Below are 12,014 nucleotides of genomic sequence, written 5' to 3'. Positions count from 1 at the left end.
TCTGATGGTCTGAGAGTCCTTCAGATGCCTTTTGGCAATTCCAGGCAGGGAGTGTCTTCTGTCTGGCCGCTCTACCATACAGATCTAATTGGTGGATTGCTGCACGGATGGTTGTCCTTCTGTAAGGTTCTCCTCTCTCCACTGAAGTGCGCTTGAGTTCAGACAGAGTGCCCATCGGGTTATTGATCACCTCCCTTACTATAGCTCTTCTTCCCCGATCACTCAGCTGAGATGTCCGGCCAGCTCTAGGAAGAGTCCTGGTGGTTAAACATCTTCCACTTATGGATGATAGAAGCCGCTGTGCTCATTGGAACTTTCAGAGCAGCAGAAATGTTTCTGTAACCTTCCCCAGCCTTGTGCCTCGAATCAATTCCTTTGTCTTCATGCTTGGTTTGTGCTTTGACATGCACCGTCAACCCTGGAAGCTTATATAGACAGGTGTAGCCTTTTCAGATCATGTCCAATCAGCTGAATTGAGCACAGGTGAACTCCAGTGAAGCTGCTGAAACATCTCAAGGATGATCAGAGGAAACAGAATGTAGCTGAGCTCAATTTAGAGCTTCACGACAAAGGCTGTGAATACTGATGTACATGTGATTTTACAGCTTTCACCGAGAACAAAAACACAGAAACAATGTTACACAGCCTCATAAATGTCAAACATATAACTGGATCATAACGGCCCATGGCTGAAATGATGAAAATGGCTCATTTTATTTTATAAAATATTTGTCAAAACCTAGTGATATTTTTTTTGAGTAAAAGCAATACTGACATTTAATTTATTTAATTAATTCATTCATTTGACTAGTTTATTAGTGCATATATAGCAGGGCTCGAAATTGCAACCATTTTGCTCGCATATGCGCCCGAAAATTAATCTATGCGACCTCATAATATATTTGGGCGCATTCGTGCAACTGCAGATAATGGTTGTAGTGCGACCTGTTTTGATTTTTTGTAAAAACGTGCTGAATCGCTCTTCCCTGCCGCTATATTGGTTCATATTAGCTGTCATTCACTCAAGGTATTCCGCTGTCAGATGACAGGGAAGGAGCTTTTATGACCACGGGGAAATGCAAACGGCTGAAGAGTGAAAACTTAAAGCACACAGGTTTGCAAACCCCACCTAAAGTTGAGGCGCAGATGAGAGCGATCATGACACGTCACGTGTGAATAATGATCCGCCAGCTGAGATCAATCGAGTACGCGCTTCATGGAGAAGGTGCCCGAATCTCCATGCGTTGCATTCACTGCGTGTTCAGCGCAAATGTCCGCTTAAAGTCAAATCTAATACTGTACATATCATCGCCAAAGGAGCTCGCCTTTACTAAGTTTACACTTACGCAGCTCATAACAAAGACCGGTATTGCGCCGATGGTTAGCGCAAGAATCCTGCTCTGCCTGCTCATAAATTGGGTCGGCTGAATCGCCTGCTTTCCACTAACACAGAAAAATGAAGATCAGCTCAGACTGAACAGTTAAATTGACACAAACTGAAACCAAAACTTTTAAAGAGTGATAGAAGTGAGACTTTACTTACTTTCCTTTGTCTATTCTTTTTTGAGGTGTATATTATTTCTTTATTTATTTACTGATGACTGCTTTGCAGCTTTCATCATTGAATTGAATGATTTATTATAATCTTTTGTTTGTTTTGTAGCAGAAATATTATTTATTAAATTGACATGCATATAAAAACAGCAGCACAAAATCAATATTTCTTAGTACAATGCTTCATTTTTGTTTGATGCAAACTATACAATTATTTTTCATAAAGTAACAGACTTTTTATAGCAGATAACCTACATTCATGCACATTCAAGGCAGTATCATAATGAGAAATGGAATTCATTGTTACTATTATTGTCTTTTTTTATCATCATTAATATTCTATGGCCTAATTATTAGACATTCATTTTGGAATTATTGCACACAAATATCAATGTCTTCGCAGCATTAGTTAGATAGTTGTTTCTAGTTTTTGTCAGTCCTATTAATGTTGTTTTAAAATACAATAAATCCCTTAAAAAACAATTTGCAGCGGTGCTCATTCATTTTTGGTGGGTGCTCCTAAATTTTTTCTGGTGCTCCTAAAACTTTTTTGGTGCTCCTAAATATTTGAAGTTGGGAGCACCGGTGCTACCAAGTAAAAAAGTTAATTTCGAGCCCTGTATAGGCTATAATACAAATCATACCACAGCAAAGTCTAAAAAAATTATTGAAAGAGTTGATTTTCTATTAACGTTTATTTGGTTTTAAAACTATTAAAAACTGCTTAAATTCTTGCCAAAATAAAACAAGTAAGACTTTCTCCAGAAGAACAAATATTAGAGGAAATACTGTGAAAATTTCCTGAATCTGTTCAACATCATTTGAGAGAGATTTGATGAAGGAAAAAACTATTCACAGAAGGGCGAATCATACTTCAACTCTAATTCCAGTGAGCTTGAGCTGGATTTATTTGGGTTATTGTCCCTCAAACACTCTCCTCAAGCCAGATGAGAAAGTGATTTCAATTAAAGTGCAACAGAGCGAACGTGTGTTGAGTTCAGATGCGGACATGAACTCACAGGCGTCTGAAGCGATGAAACACAGTCCTGCAGATCTCACAGGCTCTTCTTCCTCAGAGCCCAAACACATGAAAAATGCATGAGCAGATCTTCAGCTTCTGCTGATAATGTCAGCATGAAGAACACACACACACACGCTCTGACTGACACTCAGGAGGATCTCAACACATCTGATGCTGAATCTGCAAACCTCTGCTGTATGTATGCTCTCTGACTGGGGTGCATTTCACTTTTGTCATCTTATACATTCAGACATGCTGATCATTTCCTGCATTAATGGCTGAAATGAGGTAAAGTGGTTCATTTAGATTAGCTTTAATTAAAAGCAGGGTTTTAATTGCTTTAAATGTGACTTATTTTGTGCTAATGTAGCTATAATAAGCAGTTTGACCAGTAATATTATCATTATTTAAAAATAAAATAGGTGAATTGAATTGTAGCCTCAGTTTCCTGTTCTTAGCTGACAGGAGCGGCACCCGGTGTGGTCTTCTGCTGCTGTAGCTCATCCGCCTCAAGGTTGGACGTGTTGTGTGTTCAGAGATGCTCTACATGTCTACATGCCTAAATGCATCGAGTTGCTGTAATGTGATTGGCTGATTAGAAAATTGCTTTAATGAGCAGTTGGACAGGTGTACCTAATAAAGTGGCCGGTGAGTGTATAATTATTATAAAAAAATAAACAGAAAATAAAATAGAAATATAATTAAGTTAAAGGTTAGTTTTAATTTAAAAAAAATAAAAATACACAATAGACAAATAAAATTATAAAAAAATTAATTAAAATCAAACTATTTAAATGCAGATAGCTGCTAGGAAAACATTTAGTTAAAATAACAAAGAAAAACTAGAAGTAAAATTAATAATAAAACATAATCATATAAAAAATATTTAAAAATGTAAAAAATACAACACAAAAAAATAAACTTTTTATTATAAAAAATATTTAAGCCAAATTGTTTAGTTTAAGCTGAAGTATTCAGCTTATTAAAACTAAATAAAATAAAATAAGTCAATTAACACTACACAAATACACCAGAATTCGATCTACAATTATCAAAAATCAAGACCAAAAATAAGTTATAAAAATAAAACATTGATTAAAAGTGTAATAATATGTCAATGATGCTGAAATAAGAGACTATATTACGGCTACATTTCTCTATTAATATCTCTGAGCATTTTATAAAAAATTAAAGCACCTTTTTATTAATTACTCTGTAAAAAATATCCATAAATGAGCAGTTTTCAGTATTATGCGATTCATGTTTTAATTTTTCCCTGTTTATTTCTGCTTTTGAATTATTTTGGGATCTTAATCTTTCTTCAAACAACTTTTAACCATGAAAAGTTCAGAAAAGAGACGTCGTAATTACATTTATAATAGTTTACAGTGATATATTCCACCCCTGAAACACACATATAGATAATTTCCTCGATTTGAACACCACTCATAAACATTTGATTTCAGTTATTCATCATTTAATAAATTAAATGAATGATGATCCTACTGACGCATTTAAAGATACTTGGGAGCGAGATCTAGGAGTTCCTATGACAGAGGATCTATAGGATAGCATTTTAGCCCAGGTGTATTCCTCTTCATATGTGCTAGACATGGTTTGATGCAATGTATTGCTGCCCATCCCCTATTGTCTAATGGACAATAAATTACTGCTTACCTCTCTTAATATTTAATTTGTGTTGTCACACAAAAGACCAATAAAAATATTAAAATAAAATGACATATTGTCTGGTGTTGGTGTTGTATATTTTGTATTCTTATACATCCCTACTGAAAAAAGCAGCTTAAACCAGCGTAGGCTGGTTGGCTGGTTTTAGAGGGGTTTTGGCCATTTCCAGCCTGGTCTTAGCTGGTCAGGCTGGGAGATGACCAGCCAAAACCAGCTTGACCAGCTTAAACCAAGCTGATCAAGCTGGTTTTAGCTGGATTTAGCTGGTCATTTTCCAGACTGACAAGCTAAGACCAGGCTGGAAATGGCTGGAAACCAGCCTGGAAATGGCCAAAACCCCTCTAAAACTAGGCTGGTCAACCAGGTAAAACCAGCCAAACAGCCTAGGTTGGTTTAAGCTGGATTTTTAGCAGGGAATATTATTTCAAACTACTAAAATGTCAACAAGAGTCACTTTGTTTAACAGTAAACTTGAATTTTCAACATCAAAAGTGGACAGAGCAGAGATCAACATCCCATAATGCAATTCACAACCATAAATAATCACTTGTGAACCACTAAATACGTAAACTGTTAAAAAAACTGACATTATTTACTGTACAGCAGCTGTAGTAGTCATTTATTGAACTAATAAACAGCAGACTTTATAAACCTGCATTAATGTCGCCCTCTAGCGGTCATAAATGTCAACGACAAGACTACCGACCCTTACTGGACATTTCACATCATTACAAAAGCACTGAGGGTTTATTGTGACCTTATCTGCACATTAGAATGCGGATAGTTGCAGTTTGTCCTGCAGAAAAGAGATAAACTGTCCTACCGCAGAGTAAACAGTGCCGTCTCTGTTCGCTCAGATAAGCTGCGTCCCAAATCGCATACTTATGCACTATTCTACGCCATTTTGTAGTATAAATAGTGTAAGTAGTGTGTTCACACTGAAAACTCTTAAAATAATAAGTGCACTTTAATTACCCGGATGATGCACTCATTCAGCCGCTAAAATGAAGTGTGTAATGATGGACACTTCACGCACTCAACGACCGTAGGTTTGCTTACGTAGCGGAAGGGGCGGAGCTATCGGACGCACATGTTGAATAACTTTATTTATTTTGGAGTGTGAAAGCAAAATTCTCCTACGAGAGTGATTATAGCGCCTCCCGATGGTGAATGCGGCAATACTCACGATAGGTATTATTTGATAATTCGGTCGTTTATTTCACTTATTTGGCAACCGTCAAACGTCAACAGGGAAACGGTTTGAATTTCCGTCTAGTAAAAAAACATAAGTGTGCCATTTGGGACAACACTACATACATGTACTATCCTGTTGAGTGTGTAAGTGCATAAGTACATAGTGCATGAGTGCATAGTGTATAGTGTGCCATTTGGGACGCAGCTATACTCTTCATTCAGTTGTCAATCATACACAAACACCGCTGACCGGAAAAGACGGACGTCTATCTCACGTCGACAGGAAGTGGAGACACAAGGAAAGGAGCCTCTTTAAACTGTTGTTTCTTTTATCTGTTACTGATAAGAACAGGCTTGGAGGGATTAAAACCAGGAAACACACAATCAGCTTCCTTTACTGTTTAAGATAAGACGCAAAACACTACAAACGCTCTGCACTATGATGTTAAAGCTGAACTTATTATAGTTTCGGTCATTTACAGTTGATTATAGTTAAAAATAAAGCCTAAAAATGCAAATGTTTAATGTAAACATTAATTTAAGTAAAATAATTTTACAAATATGAATGTAAACTTTATACTATAGAAATGATTTTGAAGATGCGCATCTATAAAAACAACAACAAATGTAAGTTTACTATTTTTTTTAAGTATTAAAAAACAAACGTGCTAAGGAATCGTTTAATATTTCATTTATTTTAAGTTGACCATCTGAAATTAGTCTTTTACAATCGCTATGACAGTTTTTTCAATAGATTTAACAAGTTTCCTAAACTCTTAACACAGTTAGCACAACATCCATTTTCGTAGGCTATACAATTAACAGATTTCTTGTTGCTTTGACTCAAAATGCATCCAGTTAACACCAATTTAAAATGCTTGAACTTCAATCTTTTACACACAAACTCAATCAAGACCAAAACAATGTCATTTTACAGTCAAATTTACAAATGCTTTCACACAGTATGTCAGGACAGATAACATCATGATCTAAACAGAACTTATAAAGGCTAAAGTCAAAGTGAACAGCGGTTCTTATTGTTAATTGAAACACAAATATATTCCCTGTATTTTATTCCATTGCCAATGAGAAACAGCTTATTGCAGTAATGCAAACATATGAGGTATATACCCTAATGAAAAAAACAGCTTAAAGCAGCCTAGCCTGGTTTTAGAGGGGGTTTGGCCATTTCAAGGCTAGTTTTCAGTCATTGCCAGCCTGGTCTTAGCTGGTCAGGCTGGGAGATGACCAGCTAAAACCAGCTTGAGCAGCTTAGCCAGGCTGGGAACCCAGCCAAAACCAGCTATGTCCAGCTTAAACCTGATCAAGCCTAAACAAACACTACGGGCGGTATGATGCCGTTCCTTTTCGTGCCTACTAGCTGATTGCTTATGGATGCTTTTCCGCTGTTACCAGTTTGCTCAGTGGCTCACCATGTACGTCGGTGGACTTCAGACGCAGAGTGGAGTTGACCACGATGATGGGGATCGAGTCTGATGATGAACAGTACCAGAAAGCGGGTAAGACAAAAACAAAAGCCAAAACATAAAATAAACAAGTAAATAACAGGATGAGAATGTGGTAAAATCTGAAAATGTGGTACAAATCAGACTAGGGCTTTTCTTTTTCTGGATTTTGCTTTTTAAAACACTGTCGGTTGGGTTTAGGGAAGGAAGAGGGTGGGTCAGTCGATCAGTCAATAGGTCGACAGTGGCCTCTGGTGGAAGTACGTAAGAACTGCAGGTGTGAATGGCACTCGTGAGAGAAATTTGAGATCTGAAAAAGCATACACAGCGCCCTCTGGTGGATTCACTAAAACAAAAACTGCAAAAAAAAAAAAAAACATTGATCCTGTGACATATTTAGCGCTCTCCAGAAATGTATATGGAGGTACGTTTTCAGAATGAGCCTGGGTTGAATACTTCTACTAATATTACTACTACTCCTACTAATAATAATTTATTTGCCGCATCTAGACTGATTTGTCAGTGTATGAGTGAGATTTTTTGTCAAATGTGTACATTACAGTGTACAGTGTACATAAATAAACATTCCTCAAGAACTTAAATGTACCCAAATTAGCCCAAAGTCTAGTTTCCATGGGCTCTTCTGAAGCAGATGCTGGCCGTGTGTTTCTTTCAGCTGAAGATCAGGACAAACAGGCTCTTCAGAGGCCAGTGTTGATTTTGGGGGGGTGTTGTGTGTGTGTGCGCGCGTGTGTGCGCTGTTTTGACTGCAGCACTTCACATGAACATCTGGAAAACCAGGAGATGTGAGGAAGTTCTGTGTTCTGCTGTTTCCATGCAAAGGTGGAGGAAGAATGACATCATCACAAAAGTAAACCGACCCCATTGACACTGACTGTAAGAAATGTTGGGCTGTTTTAACCAAACGTTGGGTCAGATATGGACAAAACCAATCATCGGGCAACAAAGGTGTCATTCACTAATGCTGGGTCAGATATGGGCTACTTTTTTCAATTAAATTTAAATGACATTTTTTAACCCAATCATTGGGTCCCAATCATTTTAATATAGCTTAATTATCAATATAGATCATTCATTTCATTTCATTTGCTTGTTGACTTAGTCCCTTTATTAATCCGGGGTCGCCACAGCAGAATGAACCGCCAACTTATCCAGCAAGTTTTTACGCAGCGGATGCCCTTCTAGCCACAACCCATCTCTGGGAAACATCCACACACACATTCAGTCACTCATACACTACGGACAATTAAGCCAACCCAATTCACCTGTACCGCATGTCTTTGGACTGTGGGGGAAACCGGAGCACCCGGAGGAAACCCACGCGAACGCAGGGAGAACATGCAAACTCCACACAGAAACACCAACTTAGCCGAGGCTTGAACCAGCGACCCTCTTGTGGTGAGGCAACAGCACTACCTACTGCGCCACTGCCTCGCCCAATATAGATCATATCACCCCAATTTTATCCTCCTGACACTGGCTGCCCGTTAAGTTTCGTATTAAATTTAAAATATTGCTTCTCACCTATAAAGCTCTAAATAATCTAGCTCCTGTTTATCTAACCAACCTTCTGTCTCGCTACAATCCAACCCGCTCTTTAAGATCTCAAAACTCAGGGCTTCTGGGGGCACCTAGAATAGCAAAGTCAAGTAAAGGAGGTCGAGCCTTCTCATTTATGGCTCCTAAACTCTGGAATAGCCTTCCTGATAATGTCCGAGGCTCAGACACACTCTCACAGTTCAAAACTAGATTAAAGACCTGTCTTTTTAGTAAAGCATACACTAAGTGCATCACAGTGGGTTTCCACACAGGTTTTTACATCTTGTTTATATACACTATGAACAGCAGCTACGCTAATTATTCTCTTTATTCTCTATTTCCACCTTGGGATGCTCATCCCGAGGCCCTCAGACTATGCAGTGCCACTGATTCGATCCAAGACCAGTGATGATCCCAAGGTTTCCACAATCCTGGACCAGGCCGTATTCTGAGCAGCTGCTGTGGTGAGAGCATGAGATTGATTCCTGTGACGCTCCAGGGACAGACGAGTCTTCGCTGAGGTCCTGCGATCTCCAGCGCCTAGACTGCAGCTCTGCACTAGACGTTTGGCCAGAGGAGAAATGGTCATGCCCATCTGAGCCTGGTTTCTCTTCAGGTTTTTTAATTCTTCACTTTCGCCAATTGGTGAAGTTCTTCCCTCGCCGCTGTCGCCACTGGCTTGCATAGTTCGGGATCTGTAGAGCTGCGCATGGATGGATTTGCTCTTCAGTGTTTGGACTCTCAGTAGTGATTATTAAACCACACTGAACTGAACTGAAACTCTGAAAACTGAACTACACTGTTTCAATTTACTGTGATCTTCTATGTGAAGCTGCTTTGACACAATCTACATTGTAAAAGCGCTCTACAAATAAAGCTGAATTGAACTGAACTTAGAGTTTAATATTGCTCCTAGCATTTTCTAAACATGCAATAACAAATACTGTATTGTTTTTAGAAATAATAAATCAAAATAAAGTGAGTTCTTATTTAAAACAAGCTAAATGATCTTGTTTTTCATTTGATATATGAGTATTACTGACACCACTGGCAGATTATTCAGCACGTTTAAAAGAAAACACCACGTAATTTGGGCTTATTTCTGCAAACAAGACAATACTTTTTACTTGTCTACAAAATGCTTCTTGATATAAGAATATCTAGGTATTTTAATAAAAAAAAACAAGACAAAAACTAAATAAAGCCTTTTTTTCCATTATGCAAAGTACTGCTGGTGCAACCCTACCCTGGTGCAGATATGAGACAGGCAACAATAGACACACAACACACACACACAGCAGTAAAACAACAATAAATGCACAGAAGAAGAGTGTTTATCCTGTCACACAGTCACTTCCTCTGCACTGATGCCTGGAGCTGTGCATGTAAAGCTGCTGACACACATCTGTCCTTGTGCTCGTGTTGCAGAATGATTTCGATCTAAACCACTAACAAGTCAAACAACCACTTCCCACAGGCTACATGTCTTCTTTTGTTTAGAAAGCAGATCCATATCGGACCAGAATACATCAGGCTTCCCATTGGTCTTGGAATGTCTGGAATATCACGGAATTTTAAATGGGAGCTATTATGCAAAAGGACTTTTAAAAGGAGAACCAAATCTCCTACCACAGCGATGCTGATGACACTCAGATCTGCTTAGCCTAATGACTACAGCCCCATTGACACCCTCTGCCAACGCATTGATGAAATGAACAATTGAATGTGCCAAAACTTTCTTCAGTTAAACAAACCGACTAGAACTAAATCAAATATTCTTCAGAATGAAATATGATGTGTTCTTCTGAAAAGTGTTCTTGCATCGTGATTATATTATATTGTCATTCTGGCATTATATAATGAGTGGCATAAAATGAGCTTAAACTGACAATAATATAAGTTATCACAATATGTTTTTGTGCAATATATCATACAACAAACGATCATCACGACAGGCCCAATTGTCGCTTTAAAGGGCCATTTCACCCCCCCACTTTCGGTTAAAGTCTACTTCAGAATTTTTTCAAAAGATGCATGATTAATGGGCGTGGAGCTCCGCGAGCATCGGGCAGGAGTGGGCGTAGCCAGCAGGGGAGAAGGGGAGCGAACAACTGTTGTTGTCAGTTAGCTCACAAAATGAGACAAACCGTGAGGAGACGCATGAGTTTATAGTTTACAAAGTTAAAATGCAAAGAAATGAACAGTAATTTAATGCCCTGCTACATTTGTTATTCGTAATTTCATATACACATAACCACAATTTATATCATTATAAAGATAATCGTGTTCATATAAACACTATAAATGAGGATTCTCCCTCGATCCCTGTATCCAGCAGACTCAGTGCAGTTTTACTCAGTTTTAACCATTAGCCCTGCTGGTAATATAGAGGATTTAGGCAAACACAGCAGCACGGCGATGTGTCTGAATGTGAATGAACTCCTGATAAAAGACGGCGTTGGCCATTCTCTAATTTTCGTACTGCTCTCCCGACAAAAATGCTTGCAGCACACACACAGCTTTGCTGTATGATCGGCCTTGACAGGATCGCAGGGGAAAACATGCAACAAACCCCGTGGATCATGGAAACAAACGCATATGAGCCTTCATGAACGGCTAAATACTGTGTGCCGTGGGTCCTTGTCTCACAGCTCGGGCTTGACTCTGGCAGGTCTGGCAGGTCTCATGAATAATTAAGCAGCCGGCTCTTCTCATAGGATAAGAAAACTCCGCTATGAATAATAATGAGAAACCGATGCGTCATCATTGCATTTGCAGTACTGCGCTATGTTGCCGATTTTGATCCGCCCCAAAAATCATTTTAAACCCGGAAGCTGAAATGAGCTGACAAAAGCTCAAAATTATCCAGTTTTCCCCACAATTAAAGCTGACAGGTGCTAACATTGTCTTAACTGATGCTCAACACACACACATCTGTTAATATAAAAAAAAGGTTCTCCAGGGTGTCCTGAACCTTTCAATTTTACTGAAAATTCAGATTTGGACATTTGAATTGAGACCTTACGAAGCTCTGACACACATTTCATCCACCAACAAAGTTCAGATATTTGCTAAATGAAGCTTCTAGCTCAGATCTCTGACAGCCGAACTCCCTGTGAGATGTAGAAAGCACCGTCAAACTCAGAGATCTGCATTCCTAGCAGTTTAGTTTCCCAAAATGAATCAGACCTTGTGCCCAACATACAGTACCGGCTTTCTAAGAGCAAAAGTGTGCGCTGAACCACTTAGAAACATGGAAAAAACACTCAACATCATGGAATGGGTGACTTTCTGTGAGGTGTGTGATGTGTGTGTGTGTGTGTGTGTGTGTGTGTGTAAGACCAAATGTCCCTACAACTATAGCAATACCAGCTATTTTTGTATGTATGTATGTATATGTATATATATATATATATATAATATATATATATATATATATATATATATATATATATATATATATATATATATATATATATATATATATATATATATATATATATATATATATATATATATAAACCACATTT

The 12,014-nt window shown here is 38.2% G+C and overlaps 1 protein-coding gene across 7 annotated transcripts in view; it reads left to right on the top strand.

Annotated features, from left to right (window-relative positions):
• The window catches only part of edil3b (EGF-like repeats and discoidin I-like domains 3b), a 64,286-nt gene extending 54,800 nt beyond the window's left edge, over positions 1 to 9,486 (top strand). For 3 of the 7 annotated variants that reach the window (XM_073915265.1, XM_073915263.1, XM_068224036.2), the window contains one exon: positions 6,875 to 9,485. In XM_073915265.1, coding sequence (XP_073771366.1) covers positions 6,875 to 6,955 — 81 coding nt within the window. In that variant the 3' untranslated portion in view covers positions 6,956 to 9,485. Of the gene's footprint in view, positions 1 to 6,874 lie in introns of all 7 variants that reach the window. The other 4 variants (XM_073915261.1, XM_073915264.1, XM_073915259.1 and 1 more) reach the window with 3 other exon arrangements.
• Positions 9,487 to 12,014: the final 2,528 nt, after the last annotated feature.

The sequence above is a fragment of the Danio rerio genome, chromosome 10 (assembly GCF_049306965.1).
Source record: "Danio rerio strain Tuebingen ecotype United States chromosome 10, GRCz12tu, whole genome shotgun sequence".
In the NCBI taxonomy this organism is placed as follows: domain Eukaryota; kingdom Metazoa; phylum Chordata; class Actinopteri; order Cypriniformes; family Danionidae; genus Danio; species Danio rerio.
This window is presented reverse-complemented; position numbering and strand designations above follow the sequence as displayed.